Source organism: Crassostrea angulata, chromosome 9, assembly GCF_025612915.1.
Source record: "Crassostrea angulata isolate pt1a10 chromosome 9, ASM2561291v2, whole genome shotgun sequence".
Lineage (NCBI taxonomy): Eukaryota > Metazoa > Mollusca > Bivalvia > Ostreida > Ostreidae > Magallana > Magallana angulata.
In genome coordinates this window covers 17,162,046-17,185,651 of record NC_069119.1, presented here as the reverse complement: position 1 = coordinate 17,185,651, position 23,606 = coordinate 17,162,046, and the positions used below count along the sequence as shown (strand labels likewise).

General features: G+C 32.9%; 4 protein-coding genes across 4 annotated transcripts; 3 read left to right on the top strand and 1 right to left on the bottom strand.

The window, feature by feature from the left end:
- Positions 1 to 1,020: 1,020 nt before the first annotated feature.
- On the bottom strand, positions 1,021 to 5,170 carry LOC128163605 (dephospho-CoA kinase domain-containing protein-like). Its single transcript, XM_052827234.1, has 4 exons — positions 5,004 to 5,170; positions 4,080 to 4,283; positions 2,508 to 2,595; positions 1,021 to 1,360 (listed from the first exon to the last, which is right to left on the bottom strand). The coding sequence occupies exons 1-4, from the start codon at positions 5,116 to 5,118 to the stop codon at positions 1,075 to 1,077; spliced, it is 693 nt and encodes a 230-aa protein (XP_052683194.1). The 5' UTR covers positions 5,119 to 5,170; the 3' UTR covers positions 1,021 to 1,074.
- A 182-nt stretch (positions 5,171 to 5,352) lies between these two features.
- LOC128163603 (RNA-binding protein 48-like) lies at positions 5,353 to 11,454 on the top strand. Its single transcript, XM_052827232.1, has 6 exons — positions 5,353 to 5,486; positions 6,640 to 6,833; positions 7,851 to 7,996; positions 8,444 to 9,225; positions 9,709 to 9,754; positions 11,265 to 11,454. Exons 1-6 carry the CDS (start codon positions 5,358 to 5,360, stop codon positions 11,321 to 11,323), a joined length of 1,356 nt encoding a protein of 451 aa, XP_052683192.1. The 5' UTR covers positions 5,353 to 5,357; the 3' UTR covers positions 11,324 to 11,454.
- Positions 11,455 to 12,201: 747 nt separating this feature from the next.
- On the top strand, positions 12,202 to 16,050 carry LOC128163604 (uncharacterized). The gene has a single exon (XM_052827233.1). The coding sequence runs from the start codon at positions 12,506 to 12,508 to the stop codon at positions 13,628 to 13,630; it is 1,125 nt and encodes a 374-aa protein (XP_052683193.1). The 5' UTR covers positions 12,202 to 12,505; the 3' UTR covers positions 13,631 to 16,050.
- Positions 16,051 to 21,718: 5,668 nt separating this feature from the next.
- On the top strand, positions 21,719 to 22,915 carry LOC128162156 (tripartite motif-containing protein 45-like). The gene is made up of 2 exons (XM_052825345.1): positions 21,719 to 21,787; positions 22,061 to 22,915. The coding sequence occupies exon 2, from the start codon at positions 22,109 to 22,111 to the stop codon at positions 22,913 to 22,915; it is 807 nt and encodes a 268-aa protein (XP_052681305.1). The 5' UTR covers positions 21,719 to 21,787; positions 22,061 to 22,108.
- Positions 22,916 to 23,606: the final 691 nt, after the last annotated feature.

Sequence of the window (23,606 nt, the reverse complement as noted above, 5' to 3'; positions counted from 1 at the left end):
TTCTTTTCATATTATTTAACTGTCTTATGCAAATGGCATAATTTCAATGTATATAGTATCTTTATTTCTCCAAATCTTGCTCTTGTTTAAGATTGCTGATGAATATATTTTCAATATATTCACAATCTGAACTAGTTTTGTGTAAACTAGTTATGCTATCTAGTATATTAAATACATGTACTAGTAAAGGGTATTGCTTTTAGCATTATTATTTTTTGTACAGGAAATTTATCAGATAAGGGGAAAATATGCATTGAACAATCATACAAAATTTATAAACGAAGCATTTTTTCTATGGTTTGGAGTAAATTATTAAATTTCTGTGCAATGATAACAAATATTAAAGGTTTATTTTGCAATTTTAACTTCAGCTCTTTTGTCTGTATGTCTTCCAATTGTCTCTCTAGGGAGCTACAGTTCTGAATTTTAGCTAAAATAGATAAGCACCATTCCATTATATTGCCCCAAAAAAAGATCATATCTAAGATTTCGATGATTATGGAAAATCAATAGAATCATTGCAGATGGCAAGTATCAGTAAAACTTGGGAAAACAATTTCACCTGTGATCAAAATGTGTTCATAGTATCATTTTTACCTGCAATATGTATGATTTCATGTGTAAAACAGTTCATAGGAAAAAATTCAATATACCTGCAGAATTTATACTGACTCATCAATAAATTGGGTTGGAAAATTTACATTCTATAAACAACTAAGCGGTTTACATCGCTATACTAAAGATCATAAACTGTACATACCCAGATATTATATGAGTATAACTTTTGTAGCTATCAAATTTTGTTCCTAATAATTCAATTCTCTCACTTCAAGAACAGAAATTGAGACAAGTTTGCTTCATCAAAACAAAAAAAATGTACAAAAAAGTTCATACAAGTGTAAACTTTTGATCAAGCCAATGAAATGGTGCGTTACAAACATATTTTAAATCATATACCATTAAATCCATAGAATAAAGATTCTAGCATCTCCAAAGCAATGAAATCAAATAAAAAATGTATACATCTCCCAGATTTATTTATATACACATACATTATAAATACATTAACATGTATCACCTAAATATGCACTTCACTACGTAAATAGTCAGTCCTATCACGGAGCCTGCACACAGGGCTATCAGCATGCGGACCTTCCAGTAGAGAAGGCTCTTAGACAGTTCTTTATGTAACTGAACCGTTTGGAGGTACGTGGTCTTCATGTCCTTAGAGTTATCTATGATGCGGGTACAAAGACCGCATTTTTCACTCAGCGGCATCTGGGCCTGGATTCGGATTTCGGCCGCTTCCTTGGAATACTGATTTCTGGCCATCAGTCTTTGGACTTGTTGCTCTTCTGAACTGGAAGGTAGAAAAAGTCTAAACATATGTAATGTATACATTAATTTATAAACAAGATTTCATCAGTCATACAAATTTTTTATTGATATATGTTACTCCTTAACCATGCTTGAAATCAATGTTTATATAAACCAAAACTGACATACTGGTACTTCTATGCTTGTATGATAAATCCTCAATCATGATTAGGAGTGTAATGCTGCATTGTGACTTTTTAAAAGTTATTTATGTACCTTAAGATCTATTTTTTGAATTACTATATACTGCTTAAATCTTTTTTGTAAGGTTATATAATAAAATATGATTATTTCACAAAACTTTGACCCCCCCCCCCCTTCTGCAAAATAAATACATGTATGACAAATGATGAAGGAGCAGAATAATTGAGATATGTAGGTTGAAGGTCTGAACTATTTGCTTCGGTCTATCTCTTACAATCCAATATTAAGAAGCTTATACTACTATAGTACATGTACATATAAAACTGCAGCCAAATGTCTGGTAAAACATTGAATTATTGATGATCAGAAGATTTATTTTGGATTGAAGAAGATTGTGGTTGAACCCCTTTAATAATTTACACAGAAGATTCTTCAAAGCAATTTACAGTGTATATGTCCTTATTTTGAGATACATGTACTAATTGTGCATTAGTCAACAAGTGTTCCCATGGAAATATTCATACTCAGTCTATATAATCAAAACTGGAAAGATTTCTGTGCTTATGTATTTTTTTGAAGAATCGGTATTGTTAACTGAAGAATACATACACATGTATGCATGTTCACTTCTCTTTATTAAAAAAATGTTTTAAGTACCGGTACTCAGGACCAAGGACTGAAGAGGGTTCAATGGATGTTGCAACTTTTAGACCATTACAATCAAAGGTACAGTTGTTTATAGAGCAAGAATTTTGGACACTATTTTGGGAATTATAAGGCTCAGTCTGACCCTTGAGATTAGGAATTTTAAAAACTCTTGAGTGCGAGCTAAGCATATTAATATGTTAAAATAAAATTCTGTATTTTAGAAACATTCCTTTTCTACAGTACATGTATATTGATATACCAGTACTAATACAGTAAAAACAAATGTATAATGCAATGTTAAAAGTAAGCTGGAGGAAAACAGAAAATATAAATCTTACCAGTTCACCACTACTGTGTAACTCATGAAAGGAACCATCTTCTTGGATTCAAACAACAGTGGAAGATCTAAGATGATAAAATGCTGTCCTGGAAACAAATTGCATTGAAAATAATTGATTCATTTCCTGGTTAAAAGATCAGAGAGAGAGAGAGAGCGAGAGAGAGAGAGAGAGAGAGAGAGAGAGAGAGAGAGAGAGAGAGAGTAAAACAACAGTGGAAGATCAAGGATGATAAAATGCTGCCCTGGAAACAAATTGCATTGTGTGATCAGGAAATATACAATATAAAATGATACACCAATTCCCACTGGCCACTTGACCTTATAAATATCTCTTTATGCTGATAGATTATTTCTCATGGTAATCATAATAATTTATTAATATTACAGTAAGGAAAATTGTTTATTGTTAACTTTTGTTCATAAAAATAAATATTAGTACACAAAAGTTGACTGCAAAAACAAATTCTTTTTAATTAACCAGGTGATGATTTTTAAAATTTTTTGGTTTTGTTTCAAGTGGTTTTTATATATACCGGTAAATTGATAATCATGATAACTGCATGGCTAAGAAAAATTAATAAATGGAAAAATCTATAAGACTATAAATTTAAAAAGAATATTTTGTTTGTGTGACTAGTAAGGGTAATATACATTATCAGATTAATTAGTATTATAAATTTCATTGAACAATTTTAACATATATTTCTGCTGCAAGCCTTTAAAGTATCTTTATAAATAGACTCTGAATGTGATAAATCTGACAATGTATATAAGCCAGACAAGGAAGTCAAATTCTCCATGTACACTATACGGCCACGTGCACTAACCTTTAAGATTGTTTGTTGGTCCTCTTCCAACTCAATTTTTAAACCTTGTTAATTCAAACTTAGGGTAGCTATACTTTGGAAAATTATTTTCATTATTTATTTTTTTGAAGCTGCATAAACTTTGGATAGGTATATTTTGGGAATATATTTTTTAATTTCTTTTAAGTTGCACAAAATATCTAAATAGAAACTAGATGTGCCATAACGCCATGAATGCCCCAAAGGCAACCAAAATTTCAAATGCCAAATTTAGTATAACATTTGCTTGATTGCAGAAGAAGTTATACATCCCTAAAAATTACTTGTTTTCTTTTAAGCTCAAGAAGCATAACTCTGTAAAAAATCATTGAGCTGGAATCACATTTAAACTCAACCTGTATATATATTCCTATGACACATCAGTCATCTATATATCTAATATAAGCTGAACTGAATGTGTGCAATGGTTGTTGAGATATTAATGAACAGAGTGATAGAAGGACGGAAGGATGGAATGACAAAACAGGGTAATACTATACGGGCATAAAAATTAAACCTGACTACCAAGAATTGGATTTTAACAAAATATATATACTTGTACATTTTTTTGCTTTTAATGGTAATAAACTTATGAGTTGAGTTTATTTTATTTTTTTTTGTCAGTTGATATGATGAGCTACATGTACTAATACAAGCAAGCATTCCCATAGAAGAGATTAAAATGTTTAATATGTAAAGTTATTAAATGGAGCACCCTTGCTTACCAAGGAGGAAGTTTTTTACAACTTTCCAAGCAATAGCTTTGTAAATCTCTGGATGGGTGATGGAATTCAATACTTTTCTTTTCTCTGCATCATTGAATATCACTTGTCCAAGTTTTTCACGGTTCAATTCTCCATTTGGTAGGAAAACATCACTGCCAAAATGTTGCCTAATTTTCTTCCATCCATTTGTTCCTGGCTGAACAACTGCAAAAAAGGATCGAGATACATGTACATATAAAAACCCCTTCAATTCAATAGCTCTATACAAGGGTACCACTATCAGAGACATATATAACGTCGCTGTCGCTATATACAATGATTGGAAATACCATAATGGTTTTAATAATTTCCTGTTTAATATGGTTTAAATGTTTTGCAAAATTGAAATGGATTTTTTTATCAATTAGTCCATAGATGTTATTCAAACAGTTAATCCTAGCCATAAAAATTTTAGAACTTCGATTGCAATTGTGCCGAAAGAGCAACATTTTTAACAGTGATTTGTTTTAATGAATTGTTTTCAAATGAGTTCAAAGTAGGAAATTATTGCTGCAACTTTTTTTTTTTAACAAATGCTCAATGAAGAAAAAAGTATGACTGAGAATATGAATAAAACTACTGCAGGAAATTATACAGCAATGTAGGTAATTCAAGTTTATACATAGCTAAATCTATAGTAATTGTATTGGACCTGCATAATTAAAAGAAATGTGAACAATTATATTGGCTGTGACCTGGGTTGATCACAACAACCCATTTGGAACATAGCACTGAGTCATTGACTATTCTCTTTCCGAAAGACAATAGCATAAATCCATGAAGGATGAAGGGTAAGGTAAAGAATCAATTCCTGTCATATATGGACATACAGAATCCTACTTTCGATTTTCATTCATACTGAAAAAGTGGATAGTGTTTGCATACCTTCTCTAGCTACAACATCAGCGTCGATCACCACACACCCAAGGTCTTCCTTTAATATTCTAGCCACGGTACTTTTCCCCGAGGCTATTCCACCCGTAAGTCCCACAAGAAACATTGCAACGCGAACCCACCGGATGTTTTTTTCCTCTCTAATTCTACTTTCACTTTGTGGGTAACGTCTAAAACCCAGAAAAATAGCATATTTGATATCAGTACTTATTGCCAATAGAATAACTATCAAATCTATATCTTTATTTTATATTGGAAATTCTTCATATCCTTATAAAATTAACAATACATTTATTATTTGTTTATTAAATTATTTTTAAAAATTGTCATGTCACAAATATCAATATGGTTCGTATTTTAGTGTATTCATTTAAAATGGCAGCGCCTATGACTTTACCTTCGCATCACTTAAAAGGAGAAGTAGCAGAAAACAGACCAGCTTATAGAGAGGGCAGAATACCCAAGGCTACAAAGGTGAAAACTTTACACTTAAATCACAAACCATAGGAAATTAAAATACTGGTTCTATTCCTAACTAGAGTTGCATGGGACTTAGATATGACCAAAAATTAGTCTTGACTTTTACCCCATTTTATTTGTAACTAGAATCTACGTTAGAAACCTAATTTGTAACCAATGTTACCAGTAACCACTGTAACATGTAACTAGTGCATGAAAGTTTGTAAATCATTCATAATCAAGCATTATATTTGTAACCAATGTTACTCAGGTATAAGACAAATAGAAAGGGGCAAAGTCAGGACTAATTTCTGGCCATATATGTAGGGTCCTGGGTTAGATTCCAGGTTCAGTCATATATGATTTCATTGTACATGGATTTATATCATTCCTCCTTTCTTAGTACTACATAATCAATAGAAAACAGCTTTTTATTAATTGAAAACTTTTATTGCAATAGACATAATATATTCAAAGATGACTAAATGTTGTTAGTAGGCATATGTTTACTACAGACAGTCCCATAAGCGTTTTACTTTCCCATTTTTCCGTGCATTCATGGTGCATTCACCGTGGCTTCACTTCTGTTCTCTGCTTTGCTCCGTTTACTCTCAACTTTCACAAAGCGTTTACCGCGCACACTCATGATTTGTTCAGCGTTCACTTATCGTTCAGTCAGATATCATATTTAGGCTTATAACAATACATACATGTAGTTTATTTTTTAATTTTTCCTGATTACTGACGAAAAACAATGTAAGGATAATTCTTAAGGGAATCCGAATAAACTGTTCATCTTCTTTGACATATTGTTTATCATGCGTTCGATCACAATTGAATTTTGCTTTGCACTCCCTTTTGGGCTCTGTGTTCGCTCACCGTTTAGAACCACTCACAAAATTTTGTTTGCTTGCATTCACCTTTCGTTCAGAATGCACTCACTGTGCATTCAGGGACTGTACGTAAAGTCTTTGCAAAAATGACATATAATTATATAGAATTTTCATTAAATTTTAAAGCAGCCTCCTGATAGAATTCATATTTTGAGTCATCACCCCTTAGACTACTTTTACAATGAAATATGCACCCTCAACTTTTTTATCATTGAAATGTGCTTCTCTTGATATTTGGTTGTATGGTATGTCAATTTTATGTCTGAACATTTCAGGTGTATACAGTTAATCAGGAATCAGCTTACCTGGTTGTACAGGGGGTACCAGCTCTGGGAACCAGTCAAGAACTCATCCAGTTGTTTGCTGTTTATGGCGCAGTCCAGGAGTACAGGATATTGGACGAGTTTCCGACTGCTGACAAATACAATGATGTATACCTCATCAAATTTCAGAAAATCCAGGCAGCAAGGTTGTAAACCAATTTTTTTGGAAGCATTGAATAATAATTGATTTTGGAAAAAGTATTGATTGGTTATAAACTTTGTATCTGTATCACACTTACATGTACTGTAAATGCATGTGGCATTCTTTTTGTTATCCAGAATATATATTTGTGAATTTGAAAAATTAAAGAATAATTTTTTGCTAAAGATATCGAAACTCAATTTCCAAAAGAGTAATCTACACATTTGGTCAGTGGATAACTTATTTTGTAAATTCTTTTAATATTTCTACACAAGATGACTGTCTTAGACCAATTGAAAACAGTAATTGCTGTTTGTTTCACTGCACAAAAACATTAATTTTTTTTACATTTTATTTTTTGTTGTTGATTAAATTAAATTAATTCAAATTATTATATGATTGAAAAGAGGAATAACAATGAAAGTTTTTGAAGAAAAAAAGAGAGAATTGAGTTAATCTAGCATAAAATCATTTTTCAACTCTTGTGAGAAGACCTGCCTGCGACATGATATTTGAAATACAATGTATTTGGCATGAGCTACAACAGACTAATTTTGTTAGCAAACCTTGGGCATTTGTATTGGGATAATAGCAGTATGTGTTATTTTTTATCTTAATAGAACTGTTTTAACAAGAGCTTGGACATTGGGCTCTACATGACAGACTCTGATTTGATGAAGGCAGGGCTTACTCCTGGTTAATACCCAGTCATTGGCTAATAGATATGATTATATTGAATACAGTGACACTTGTCCAACTTCATCCAGGGATGTATAATTCGTTGAAACAGCGTCAGTTTCACACAACAGAGGAGATCTTGACAAACAACTTTCCAGATTTGACAGTCTATGAATATTAATGAACTTCTCTTAGCAAATTAGAAGAAAGGAGGTCAATATCTGACAGCTTGTGTTGATGAGCAAACTAGATAGTAACATCCCATCGAAAGTCCAAGCTATCGTTAAAATGGTTATAGATATTTTACATTTTGTAAGTCCTAGATTGTTTGTAATCGTTGCAGGTTTGCCAAAAGGAAATTGGATGATTATTCATTTTATGGTGGCCTGCTGCATATAAGCTATGCTCCAGAGTTTGAAACTGTAGCAGAAACAAGAGACAAGTTACAGGAAAGGAGAAGAAACATAGCAACCAGGATAAGGAATCTAGGTATGAATGAATTGGTAAATTGCAAATTTTTACTGTGGTTCCTCCTAATGGGAGGCCAAGATCCCTTATTTTAGTGCCGTTTGGTAGCAGTTCACAATGTTTACCAGAAGTCTAAATTTGCCTACTTGATAGTGAGTTACTAGTGTACCATTTAGTGCATGCAGAACTTTGAGTTCATATAAAGCAGGCCTTTGTGTTCACATAAAGAACTTTTTAAAACATAATTTAATAAGTAAAATGCCAAAATTGCCAAATCATTCACCTAAAGAAATCTTTTCAAAGTGAGAAAATGCTGCAGCAGCTGTCCTTCACTTCAATGGAAGAGGAATAAATAATTTACCTAGTTAAATGCCAAAATTTTCACCCTCGTTAATTAACCTATTGTACATTAGCAGAACAAGGTAAACTGGATGCATATGATTTCTACTTATTATTTTGTTTTGAAAGGAAAAGAAACTCAAAAGAACAAACCGGAACTACAGGATGATCAGGGAGTTTCAGATGTTGGAGTCTCCAGGAATAATGATAGTCCACAAACTCAACAAACACATGTTCAAATCAACACAGACCACCGAATACCAGAACCAGATTTCAGTGCAAGATTCCATAACCAGATTCCTGAAACAGATCCCAGATCCCGATCAGGAAACAGGATCCCACAGCATGATCCTTACAGTGCTCCAATTCCGGAGCCAGAGCCGTGCTACCATCTCCCTCTTCCCCCAAAACAAGATTACGGTTTTAACCCGAATCTTCGCGCAAGGAAAAATTATGAATTTGCTCGTGTTCCATCCGCACATGCTACTTTACCTAGGGAAATGAGTGAAGATGCTAACAGTGACTTTCAACATCAAAAGGATAAAAATAATCTGAAAGTAGCAATCCCAGAAAAAAGTGCAAGTGAAACTGATACAGTCAAAATAGATGAAAAACAAAAGGATGTAAAGACAGTTAATGGATTAATAGTGAAAGATGTTCCTCAGCAAAGGTCTACCCCAAAATTCATTCCAAGACAGACACTGAATATTGCAAAAGGAAAGTTAAAACCAGAAGATGCAGAAAGGACCAAAGCTTCGGATAGTCTCCGAGAAGAACTACAGCGGAACACTTTTTTACTTGGAAAGAAACAAGGACCAGAGACTAAAGAGGAGAGGAAAGAGAAGGCGACCACAAAGGAGGATGAATCTGTTCACCACACAGTGTCTCAGATCAGGAAAAGAGTTCAAGAGGTACATGTAAATATGTATATTCACCCTTGCTGCATAGCCCTCTCTGATTTTTTATCTGATTTTCTTTGTTTCTGTCTGTCTGTCTCTCTTTCTCTCTCTCTGAAATTGGACAAGGGCTCAATTATTGTAGCTTTTCTTACCGTACGCTTATTCATAATGAAAAATAATTTTAAGTTTGATTAGTTGTAGAAATGATTGTTGACCTTGAATGAATACAATTTCTTTATAATTATGAAATAGACGTTTTGAATGGAATGGTTTTATTAAAGTTTTTGAAATATTTCTTAGATACTTTAAAAGTTGAAGTTTTCAAAAAACAACCTATGAAGGATATGAACTAATTTACAGTGGTACACAATTCATGAGACTTTTTAAAAAAAAATTAAGTTCAAGGTGCTTTATAAAGAAAATTGAAATTGATTTATGGGATTTTGATTTAATAGTGTGTAATATTATCTAAATATCTATATTTATTTATTACAGGTTTTTGATGTTGGGACATCTGAAAAGAAAAGAAAAACAGAGAAAAGTTAATAAATAAAATCAAAATCAATAAAAAAAAAATGTTCTGTTTTATCATTGTGTGATCTACTTTGAGCTGCTCAAATAGCCAATGTAGAAACAGAAATTTGTGTAGGGTTAATTAAAGATTAATAAGTTTTTAATTAGTTTATGCAGAAACCAGCCATTTTGGTCACAAATTGCATTTTTGTCACATTTTTGTCATGGTAACAGAGGCTGCAGAGAAAAAAAAATGATCTGAACATTTTAGTTTCAACCTCAAGTGATACCATTTGACAAGTTTGAAGAAATTCTAAGACATGCTAACATTGGCCACTCTAAAAAGAACTATCGCCACTCTAAAAAGAACTATTTTAAAATGTATATAATAATGATTTGAAAATATCACTGCTGATTTCACTTCATTGATAAGTATTATAACAACAACTCAATTAAACAAAATAAAATTTTTTTCTATTTGACTAAACTTGGAGGGAGGGGGGGGGGGGGGGGTTCTTTTAGTCTTGTAGAATATATGCTAAATATGTGCTAAAATAAATGTATAATTTTTCAATAAGAGGATCTTATTTCTACACTCTTTGGCAATGAAAGCTTTCAAAACAGTACCTGATGAATAAAATACTACTGATTTTATTTGTCTAAAGTCTTATTTGATGTCTTGATGATAAAATGTTAATTTAATTATAAACTATTTATATCTGGTAAGGGGTTGGTGCTACTTTTTTGGTAAAACGCTGATCACATAAGCGTTGGAACCGGGGGGGGGGGGGGGAGTAGCCCCTTCTTTTTTTGCGAAGTTATACATAACCAAAGCCCCCCCTTTCTTTTTTGCTTGTCAAGATTTTTGATAAGTCTAGCTCCCCCCCCCCCCCCCCACAATTTCAATTTGCTCCCGACGCCACTGGATCTAAAGTTTATTTATGTTAATACCTCTTTGGGCCCACATTGAATTTTAATCTTGTAAATTTTCTTCTGTAACTAACAAAAATTTAAACCGTGGGCAAAATTAATCGATGATTTCTACAAAGCATGGCGGGCAAAGGAAAAATATAGTACTCTTGCAAACTTAGTTATCTATATTTCAAAAATATTGCTTTTAAACTCTAAAGAATTTGAGGATAAATTTCCTATTTTGTAAGTTGAGAATATATGTTATTGTTGTAGAACGAGATTTAAAAATCCCCACGTGATCCAGGTGTGTATATTAAAAAAAACCATACAAACAAGGAAGAGTAGATATCTTCAAACGCCATGTTGAATTTTTAAGAGGTTTGTAATTTTGATCTTGAATTCAATAATTAAAGATTTATTGTGTATAAAAATCTTTAAAAAGAATTTTTTAGTATATGTTATTACTGATAGTGTTGCATAAATGTTTGGAATATTTCCCCTCCAATATAAGACACGAAAAAGGCACATAATGTTGAATTTTGAAAATGATATCCTCTTGCTACTACAAGTAATATACAATCTTAAAAATGTAATGCAATCTTATCAACCGTTTTTGTTTTCTCCAGATTTAAACCTTTATACACCTGTTACTGAAAGTTTAAAAAAGAAAAAAAAATCCAAATAATGGACCCTTGTACATGCAACAGCGCTCATAATATCTCACGTTGTCATGTTTGTGAGACACCTGTCCCTCCACTTTACTGTGACACCTGTCACATCAACCTTTGTAGGACCTGCGTGGGAGAACATCACTTGGATGAATCCAAACTTCACATAGTGGTACCAGTCAAACATCGAAAATCGATTCCACGTTATCCTAAATGTCCAGAACATATCGCAAAAGTGTGTGAACTTCATTGCAAACTATGTAACGTTTCTGTTTGTGTGCAGTGTGTTTCTTCCAAGAAACATATGGATCACGATAGTGTTGATATACTCAGTTTTTTTTTAAGGCATGACTAAAGCTTTACAATCTGATTTAAAAGAATTCGGAGATATGATTTATCCTAAATATCAAGAGATTGCATCAACTATCCCAGTTCAGAGGGCCGATTTAAAAAGAAACACCGAGAAATTGATATCAGATCTTGATATGCGGGGAGAAGAATGGCACAGAGAAATTGGCAACATCATCAGAAAACTGAAATTGGATGTTAAAGAAACTGAGTCCGAACATTTGGCTTTCCTAAAGAAACAAGAAGATGAAATAAATCAAACCATTTTAGAAATTACACATAGCATTGGCGAACTGAAGAAGTTATTGGACTCCAATGATATTTGCTTTCTTTCAACGTACACATCAAAAAATGAAGAATTCAGTGAATTGCCTCCAAAATTCATTGCTACTTTACCATGCTTCTCGTCTCAAAGAATCGACACAGAACAACTACTTCAACAATTTAGTTCTCTGACACCACTCTCCAGATCACCGGAATATCAATACCTTTATGATATGGATGATTATATTGCCCCTGTAGAACTGAAAGCTAAAGTTGAAAATGACTGATTAACACAGAATAAATTGTCATCTTAAAGCAAAAGAAAATTAATTGTCAGAGAAAGCAGCAATTACATGTTTTTGATGTTAAAATCCCTTCTTTTTATGGGTAGATAATTTCCTAACAGTGTTCTTGTATCTTATAATCAAGACTTGGTTATGTTTAAGACCTTGACCTTCATGGAGGTGGACGTGTTTCTCGGGAGTGCTGCTCAGTGCTTGGAATCTAAGGACTGCTTTCAATTGGTGTCTCCTATGATAGGTATATAGTCGGAGGTTAGTGTAAGTGTGCGTCAATTGTCTACTCTAATGAATTTTGGTACTCCGTCTCCCTCGAAACCACCAAAAAAGAAAAAACAGAAAACCAAATCACAAGTCAAGATGGCTGCCGCTCAAGGACAGGGACAAGGACAAGGACAAGCACAGTGCCAAGGTACGACTCCCATTTCTAATCCATCATGTAGTCCCATGCAGCATATTATTCAAGTCGCCAACGAAACATACCACCAAATGCAGCCGATGCAACATATACAACCTATGCAAGCTATGCAGTGCTCTACATCATTTCAAAACCACCCTAACTCAACCTATTCGAACACTCCGAACACTTCACATATCCCCCCACCGTGGGCCCAAGATATTTCCCTACAAATTCAGAGTGTACATAAAAAACTTGAAAAGCTTGATTCCATTGAAACTTCCCTCTCCCGCATGCAGGGCGAACTTAATAGTCTGAGCACCCGTGTCTTAGAAGTAGAGAAAAGTCAACAATTTATTTCAAACTCTTACGATGAAAGCACAAAAACCAATGCTATAGCCCTTAATGAGCTTGACAATCTCAAAACTTCACTTGAAGACTCAATAAGAGCCAACAATCAATTAAGCGAGGAAATTCTTGACCTCCAGTGCCGATCTATGCGGGATAATTTGTTGTTCTACGGGGTGGCTGAGGCCCTAAGGGGGGAAATGGAAGACTGTGAAAAAATTGTTCTTGATATATGTCGTTCCTCTCTGAATATAACAGATGATGTTCTAATTGAAAGAGCTCACAGAATCGGCAGACCCAATGACAATCGACCACGCCCTATCGTAGCCAAATTCTCCAGATTTCCTCAACGCGAGGTCGTCAGAAAGTCGGCATTCAAGCTCAAAGGTGCTAATATCTCGATTGGTGAACAATTCCCTAAAATCATCCAAGAGAGAAGAAAGAAACTGCTTCCAGTGATGAAGGAGGCAAAAGATAGGCAGCGAAAAGCGGTCCTCATAAAGGATAAGCTCTTTATTGATGGAAAACCATACCACCCTCCAGCAACGGAAGATGACCACTTGGACGCACCGGTACCGGCGCAGGGAGCTGAGGGCCATAGTTCTCCGGGCGGACGCTGGGAGAGAAGGGATACGAGAGGTGGCGGAAGGGGACGCAGGACTCGCTAAGGAGGTCAGGAGAACAACCTAAAGGACCTAAAAATCATAGGATGGAATATCCACGGAGGCTTTGAAAATAAATGGAAAGAAAGAAACTTTAAGAACGTTTTGTGTACGTACGACATAATTTGTCTGTCCGAGTGTTGGATCGACAAGGAATTCACAATGGACGATCCAGATTATAAAGCATATATCTTCCCTAGGAAATCCAAATCAACACAAGGAGGAGGCTCAATTATTCTGATTAAAACTGAATATACCCCGTATATATCTGTTGTTGAATCCTTATATGATACCATAATATGGCTTAAGCTAAGCAAAAGTCTTGTAAAACTTCAGAAAGATTTGTTTATAGCCTTTACATATTTACCTCCTAGTAACTCTGTGTTTTTTAAAGAAAATGATGTAGATTTATTTTTTGAATTAGAAAAACATTTATGTAAGTATATGGATTTTGGTTATGTGTTTCTATTTGGGGATTTTAACAGTAGAACAAAAAGTAAGCCTGATTACATTGAAAATGATGCTGTTCATGATTCTGTTTCCGTGTTGTCGTATTCAAATGACGATCAGCTGACTGAGCGGATCAACCCAGATGTAGGTCACAACGAGTATGGAACACGGCTATTGTCCCTATGTAAGGCCACAGGCGTGCGCATTGTGAACGGGCGACACAAAGGAGGCTATTCGAATGACTTTACTTTTAACGGTGCACGTGGACTAAGCACTATTGACTATCTCTTAACAACATCTGACATGTTTGACACTATTAGTAAATATATCGTTGGCAATTTTACAATGTTTTCTGATCATGCTCCACTACATATTGAACTTCATTGCTTTTTGGATGCATACAATATTGTAAACAATGATTTTTTAAGATCCCGTGATGTTTTTAAATGGGATCCTTGCTATTTAGAACTGTGTAAAGAATCACTTTTTGCATGTGAAAATATCAGCAATACCGTAAATTTTGAGTGTATTACGTCACAAGACGAACTTGACGAACGTCTACAAATACTGGTTAATTTGTTAGACTCCTCTTTTGGCCAACATTTTAAGCTTCAATCAAAAAATCCGAAACAAACAAATACAGTACGCAGTACCCATAGACGTACAGTATACCTATCGGTTGACGATAAGCCCTGGTTTGATGGGAAATTAAAATCTTTGTATAAGGATTATGTTGTCGCGTTGCGCAAATTTAACAGTTATAAATGTAATTCTAACCATGCGGATCTTTTAAGTAAAAAACGTATCTACAAAAAACACGAAGCCAAAGCCAAACGTATCTACAAAAATACTGAAGGTGACCAATTATCTTTGTTAAAACAAAACAACCCAAAACAATTTTTCGCCAAATTTAAGAAAAGGTCTAAAACTAATTCAAATATTTCTTTGGAAAATTTTTACGAGCATTTTAAATCAATTGCTTCCACGCAGGATGACGGTGACATCGAAAGTGGAAATGAAGGTTTAGATATTAATTGTATTTTTGAAGAGCTAGATAAAAACATTAGTATTGATGAAATTAAAGAGGCTATCGGTAATCTAAAGCCTGGAAAATCCCACGGTGAAGATGGAATTTTGAACGAATATTTCATTGAATTTCAAGACTATTTTTTACCTATACTACATAATCTTTTTAATTGTATATTAAATACTGGTATTTTTCCCAGTACGTGGTCTTCTTCAATAATTATTCCAGTGTTTAAAAAGGGTGATTCTACAGACCCTAACAACTACAGGGGTATAAGTCTTGTTAGTAATATGTGTAAGTTATTTGCTTCAATTTTAAACAAAAGGTTATTGGAATGGTCAAAATATAATGATGTTATAACGGATGCGCAATTTGGTTTTAAACCAAGCTGTGGAACACGTGATGCTATTTTTGCTTTACATTCTATTATTAGTAACAGTCTATGTAAAAAGAAGAGGTTATATTGTGCATTCATCGATTTTAAAAAAGCGTTTGATTCTATTGATAGACGACTTTTGTGGCTTAAACTTTCAAAGGTTGGCATTGAAGGAAAATTATTGTCAATTATTAAAGCGTTATATAGTCATGTGAAATCCTGTATTGGTGTTGATGGATTCTTAAGTGAATATTTTTGTAATAACCTAGGATTAATGCAGGGCGAAGTGTTATCACCTATTTTATTCAATTTATATGTTAACGATTTCGAAATTAGCTTTTTAAATGCCGGTTGTTTATCTTACGAGTTATCTTCCCTAAATCTGTTTCTTTTAATGTACGCTGATGATATGGTCCTGTTCTCTGAATCTGTGGAAGGTTTACTATGTCTTTTGAATGAACTACATAGCTATTGTAATACTTGGAAAATGCATGTTAATGCGGAAAAGTCAAAAATTGTGGTTTTTAGAAACAATGGCAGAGTTAAAGATAGTGAGTGTTGGCATATTGGTAATGATGTTTTAGAAATTGTACAACAATTCACTTACTTAGGAATACTTTTCAACTTTAACAACAAATTTACCAATCTGAAAAACAATTATCTGAACAAGGTAGAAAAGCATTGTTTGCGCTTAGAAAGAATATACGGGGAATGTCATTTAATATAGAAACTTTATTGTCGCTTTTTGATTGTTTTATTGGTGGAATTGTTAATTACTGTTCAGAAATATGGGGAAATAATATAGGTTGCAATATCGAGAAACTTCATACAGACTTCTGTAAACAAATTCTCGGAGTGAAGAAAAGTACAAATACTGCTTACTTATATGCTGAATTAGGCCGTGTGCCCCTTGTACATTATATAATGTTTAACATTATTAAGTTTTGGAAAAATGTCTTAATTAGTGACAATTGTATAATTAGACATTGCTACGAAGTTATGTATATTAATTGTGAAGAACACGGTTATAAAAACTGGGTTTTCGATGTAAAGAAAATTCTCATTGACCTCGGTTTTTTTGATATATGGTCTAACCAAAAAATAAACAATGGTATTTTACAACTTGTAAAACAAAGAATTTTTGATCAGGCAAAACAAGATATTTTTGCAAATGTTGAAAATTCAAAAAAATGTTCTTTTTACAAATATCTTATCGATGGTATACATCTTCAATACTATTTAAGAAAATCTATTCCCATTAAATTACAGAAATATATAACTAAATTACGACTATCGTCACATCGCCTGGCTATTGAAACTGGTAGATATAATAACACAAATAGAGAAAATAGATTTTGTCCACATTGCAAATCTAGTGTTGAAGATGAATTCCATTTTTTATTTGTTTGTCCTCTATACAGAACATTGCGCAGATTATACATGAAAGAATATTATTATAAAAAACCTTGTATGTTTAAATTAATTCAACTTTTTAATACTGACAATGTTAAAAATCTCTGTAATCTTGGCAAATTCATCTCAAAAAGTATGTTATTAAGGGACAACTGTATTACATAATTGTGGTCTTTTGTTTTCTCAACCTGTATATGTAACATTAAATGTTATTATCTGTACGTGCACAAGTTCTCCTGTAAATACACTACCACCTCATGTTATACATATGTTATACTGATAAGCTGTAAAGCTTAAAGAAATAAAGAATTGAATGTATGCCTATAATCTATAGATCCTGTATTGATTGAACGAAGTGAAATATAGAAAATAGTTATTATATTAAACATTTAATACTTGTCAATTACTCTGGCTCCCAAGAATCTTTTTTAGAAATGTTATTGATTAAATGACAACAATTTACATCAAGCGAGATTTCGTTAGACAATTTAAGATTTAAGAAGATTTAAGCTTAAACAACATACATAAAAAACAACCATATCCAAATATTAGATCAGGATGGACAGTCGCAGATGAGGTTTACACTAACTATATGTGGAGTTTATGTCATAGGTTATGCCCCCTATATGCAAGAACACTCATTATGCACTTAATTATTCTCATGACAATGATGTTCGCGACTTGGAGATAGGGTACATGATTGTTATTTCAATTCATGAAAAATCTTTAAAGGCTTAATGTATTAATACTGTAACTAAATATATGAAAATAAGTTACTTTTTATGGAGAAAATATTGTTCAGATTACTAAATAAATGAATACAATAAATCCATACACTGTAGATTGCACACTACTTACTTATCATTTAATGGCGAATATTCATTTTATCTACCACAAAGTATGTAAAAGAAAATATGTGAGGCTATGTTCAGCTCATTTTTTGTGAATTTGGCCTGCCATAAACAACAACTCAATTAGACAAAATTAAATTCTCAACGAATATTTCTTTTTTGCTGAACTTGTCATGAATATTAAAGGATGTAATAGTTAGTATTCAGCTTTCTTAGGTCTCAAATAGAAGGTCAAATTTGCAGAATAGCAGTCTGAATAAAGGGGGGGGGGGGCTTCGTAGGGGGGTCTTCCAGTATATACATTTAGAATATATGCTAAAGCAAATTTATCAATTTTGATAAGAGGATGTATTTAAAGAACTCGTGCAGTTTATAAACTCTTTGGCAGTGAAACAGTCAAACCAGTGGCTGATGAATAGAATACTATCAATATTATTGACGAAAATATTATATTTGGTTTTATTTAAAATGTAAATTCTATTGTAAATGATATTGATTTAAACAAAATGGGAGGGGGTTACTTTAATGATGACGTAAATTTAAGATCCACATTAAAGGGTACCTGCAGTGCCGGTCAATTTTTGATACAATGGAGATCTATGTGTAAAAACATCATCCTGAAATTTTTACAGCGATCGCATAAGTAGTTTTCGAGATATTTGGGGAAAACCCGATTTCACACCTGAACGAGTTTTGAATCAAGCCGATTTGGCGCGAGATGAACTTTGACGTCACGGGGTCAACGCCGCTGCATGAGAAACAGGAATATCGTATGAAAACTGTTCGTTTTCTTGCATTGTTTTATCGATATATGAACATTTTTTGCTGTTGTTTTATTTCCTCATCAACCCTGGATGACTAATTATACTGTTGTTTGAATTTAACCCGTATTTTATCGAACAAAAATGCCGAATTCGGACAATTGTTTGCTTCATGGATTTCGTCAAATGTGTAACACATTTTACATATAAATGCACAGCATATGTAGCAAAATGGCAATTAATCAAAGATTATTGTTATAAGAATCATATTTTGTTAATATTGTCATTCTTTTGATTGATTTCTCAGTGACATTATTAACTGATTAATAATATTGATAATACATAATGATATTTCGTAAAAGGTAACTTGGGGTCTATTCCTCGTATAAGGCAGTAAATTACAAATGATGTCGCCCGATTATTCAATAATATTGATATCGGACCAATAACAATCAAAATAGTATGCATTCTTTAACATACAAACACGGGATTATAAACGGATCAAGGCGAAAGTCCAAGATGGCCGCATGATTAAGTCTGTCTCGTATTCTTTTAAAAATACGATAATGGAATTTAATTTTACATTTATTTACATCCATTGTCAAAAGTTCCAGTTTATTTAGATTTCATAATGATTCGTTGTTAGTATTACAATTTAAGCTATAACGGAGCTATAAAGCGTTTAATTGCTGACCATAGCGCTCGAAAGAAATAATTACTTGATCACATTAAAAAAGTTTCAATTGCTGAATTGTAAATTTGGTCATTATTTAAGTGATTAGATAAGTAACAATAAAGGCATTTACTTCGAACATTAGTTTTAGTACATATATTTAATAGTATCATGCATGATTCTTTAATCACTGATTGACGGACTATACACATGTTTAAGCTGACGAATGCTTGATTTTACAGTCTAATTTATTTTTCTGTTTTATCTTTTAACAATTGAGTAGCTAATTATACACAAATCAATATACCAGTCTAGAGGTGTGAAACCCTCTCTTTGTTCACCAGACTCGTGTACCATGTGTATATAGCCCAGATACACGTGTGTCTGGAGCAGTGTCTTCGTTAGTTTACCTGTTTACCTGTGTCATTATCTCGGATCACTCGTGTGTGAAAGGATATTATGTAATCAAAAAATGAATAATGAACATAAATTTGCCCATGTAAGCGTTTTAAGATATCGTATTCATCGGTAAAAAGGCGCCGAGAATAACAAATTTTAAAATCCGTAAAAAAGAAATCTGATTGTAATAAAAAATTAACGGATACAAACTTCTAGATCCACAACACTTAAAATAACAAGATACGTCAAAACATCAGACCTATATCAATCATTTTGGCTGAAAAATCGAATTTAATTTGTATAGATTTGTAAGGAAATTTCCCTCGTGTTGACCTCGTGACGTTACTTCAGCTGAAGCCTCGTTATCGCCTAATTCTGTTTTCTCTTGATTAGATTTCCCAAAGCAGGTAAAAATAGCCACTTTGAGGAGGCGTTACTCCGTTATTTTTGCACCGATTTCGATGCGATTTTTTGCATTAAATTTTGGTAAATAAACTCTTTAACATATGTTTCACATCGGCTTGGCTGCAGGTACCCTTTAAGGGCTATTTATAAAATCTAAGTTAATTACACTGATGACGTCATGACAAAGTATTAAGTATGGAATTTAAGAAGAGGATATACATATGTTATCCAGCTCATTTTCGTGAGTTTGAGTTTGGTGTTAACTTTATCAGATATTCCCTAAAAGGTATGTAATTATGTCTTTACTTTCCCCTGACGTTTCCGATACATAAAAAAAACTGACTAGGACAACACTACCTCACATTTTTTAATTTCACCTTTAAACTTATCAAATTTTTGATGCTAATCTTGAATAGTGCTACAAATGTAGTAGAATCCTGTGTTTGTGTTGTTTTGATGCAACATACTGTTTCCGAGCAAACTGTATAAAAGTTGTAAATGTGGGGTTTTATTCGAGAATTTTGTAAGATTTTAACAATAATTTTTATAAAACTGAAATGTTTTGCCTTTCCTTGATATGTTTATTGTTTTATGAAAACGACTGGGTATTATTGTTCTACTTCAATTTGCATGAACACATGAAGCCTATTTATAGTTATATCGGTTGAAAATACATCAAGGTGGTAGTAATTTACTGATTTTAGTGCATCGACACCTTTTTTTTAATGGAAAATACCACTTGAAGTTTTTGGTCTGAATCAAACCAGTAATTTAATTTTACGATTTTGTATGAAGCAATAAAAATACGACGCTTAATTGCACATAAATTATGCTTCCTTAACCTAGCCGCGAACACTAATAATTTAACGGTTTTGTACGTAACATTCAAATTAAGACGCTAAATTGGACATATATTATGCTTTCTTAATCAAACCGCAAAACTTAATGCTTCATCAAAGTAGCTTCTTTTCATATAACATATATAAATATAAATAAAAAATAGATCTATTTGGTTGACTTTTTTTAAAACTCGTCCCAGTTCGTGATTTGAATAAACTTAATTTAATCTTTTTAGAACTAGCTCAATGGTTTTCGTATTCACTATTATTATCTTTATTTATATAAAAGTTTCCATATTTTTCAGTCTTCTTTGAGAGGTGTCTTAAATAAAAAGATTTGAACATCGCTAATATGATCGAACTTTTAACCTCATTAGCTTCCTTTTACGTAAGAAAATCTTGAAAGTAATTATATGAAATTCTTTCTTGCCCGTTTTTATTTCATTGTAGCCATAATTCATAGTGCAGCTACCTTTTTAGAAGTATAATAAAAATGGATAACTCTGGTAATTTATTCGAGGAAGAATATTTTTTTTAGTTAAAAATTAAATTCTTACCTGTCCTTTACTCAAAACGTTCTTCAGTTATCATATAACTTTGGAAATAACTTTCAGACTTTATCTGGATGCACTGTGGCCGAAGAAGTTGTTGAAAATGAACATTATTCTTTTTGTAAGTAGTTTATTTTTGTTATCGTTGTTAAACGGGATCCTTAATATACTCAGTAATTTTCTAAAATATACAAACTAAATGATTCATGTGAGTCACTCAATTCAGGGAGCAACTATGATATCAGAATTATTATTTAAATATATCTTTTTTACTATGACCATTTTATTTCAAAACCCTCGCCTATATATACATTTAAATCTCCATAAGTAAACAAAGATAAACCACGTGATCCCATACAAGGTGTAGCAAACAAGGAGGTGTAAATATCTGCAAATCGCCATGTTTGATTTTTCAGAGGTTTGTAATATATAGCTTGAATTCAATGACTTGTAGTTTTTCTGCTTAGAAATGAAGTATTATACATAAGGAAATCTTGTTTAGTATATATAGATATAATTACAGGTAGTAGTACATAACCAATAAGAATGTTTAGAATATTCTTAATCCCACAAAATACGTAAAAAATAGGTCACATTGTTTTTGAATATCAAAATGTTACCCTGATAAAATACTATCTTGACCGTAAAACTAAAACCATATTGTCAACAATGTACTGTTTTTTTCCTTCAGATTTGATTTGAACCCTTCAATTTTGCAAATCAACAAGGTTCACAAACCATGGACCCCCGTAACAGCGCCCAGGATGTCATACGGTGTGACCTATGTGAGACTCCTGTCCCCCCACTATACTGTGAAATCTGCCACATTAACCTCTGTAAGGTCTGTGTGGGGGAACATCTTTTAGATGAATCCAAACTTCACATAGTGGTACCATTCAAACATCGACAATCGATTCCAAGTTATCCCAAATGCCAAGAACATGCCACAAAACTTTGTGAACTCCATTGCGAGCAGTGTGACATTCCTGTTTGTGTACAATGTGTTTCTTCCAAGAAACATAAGGCTCATGATGTTGAAGATATTTTGAGTTATTTAGAGAGCAGAAATAAAGCATTACAAGCAGATTTAGAAGAGTTAGGAAAATTAATTTATCCTAAATATCAGGAGATTGCATCATCTTTCCTGGCTCAGAGGGCGGAATTACAAAGAAACACCGAAGAATTGATATCAGCTGTCAATAAGCGGGGAGACGATTGGCACAGAGATATAGACACCATCATCAAAAAACTAAAATCAGATATTGAGGAAACGGAGTCCGAACATTTGGCTTTCCTTAAAAAACAAGAAGATGAAATAAATCAAACCATTTTAGAAATTACACATAACATTGGTGAACTGAAGAAGTTATTGGACTCCAATGATATCTACCTTCTTTCAACGTACAAATCAAAAAATGCAGAATTCAGTAAAATGCCTCCAAAATTCATTTTTACCTTACCAAGCTTCTCTTCTCAAAGAATCGACACAGAACAACTACTTCGACAGTTTGGTTCTCTGACAGCACGCAGCAAATACAGTATATAAATATATAGAAATATGTATATTTAATGTATATACAAAGGCAAAACAAAAACCGGAAATCAAAAAAACATTGTCGATTTCTCGGGACTACATTTACACTTTCGACGAAGGAAAATTGGCGATTTTTAACTTATTAGTGTTTTTTAAGAAGCAGAAAGAATACCATCGACTTAGATTAAGATGCCATTTGATATCCGATTAACGGTTTTGAAAAAAAGTAACTGGAAAATAAGTTAGACGCGAAATAGAAAATTGGGACATCGCGGGACATGTGTCCGGGACATATGTCCCGGACTACTTTTACACCATCCCCATTTTTTCAAACTTGGTTCGGCATTTTAATTTTTATTACCGTATCTCTTTAAAATATACGCTTTGACCAAGTTAATCATTAACCAACTTTATATGCATGGTAATCAAGATTATCGAGGGTATACACATATATAATTATATAAACGTCCCTAATATATGAATGCTTGGTTGGTAAACAAGACGAACAATGAATCTCTCGCACATTATACAATTTACAAACTCTAAATGTAACGTAAATATTAAAAAAAGAAATAATTAATTAAATCCGGAAAATGAAATCTTTCACGTTTTTCTTTTTCAGCATTGACAGCAATCGCAACTTCTCGGGCCTTTCCGGCAGGCTCGGAAAAACACCTCGAATGTATTAACATTACCGGATGTT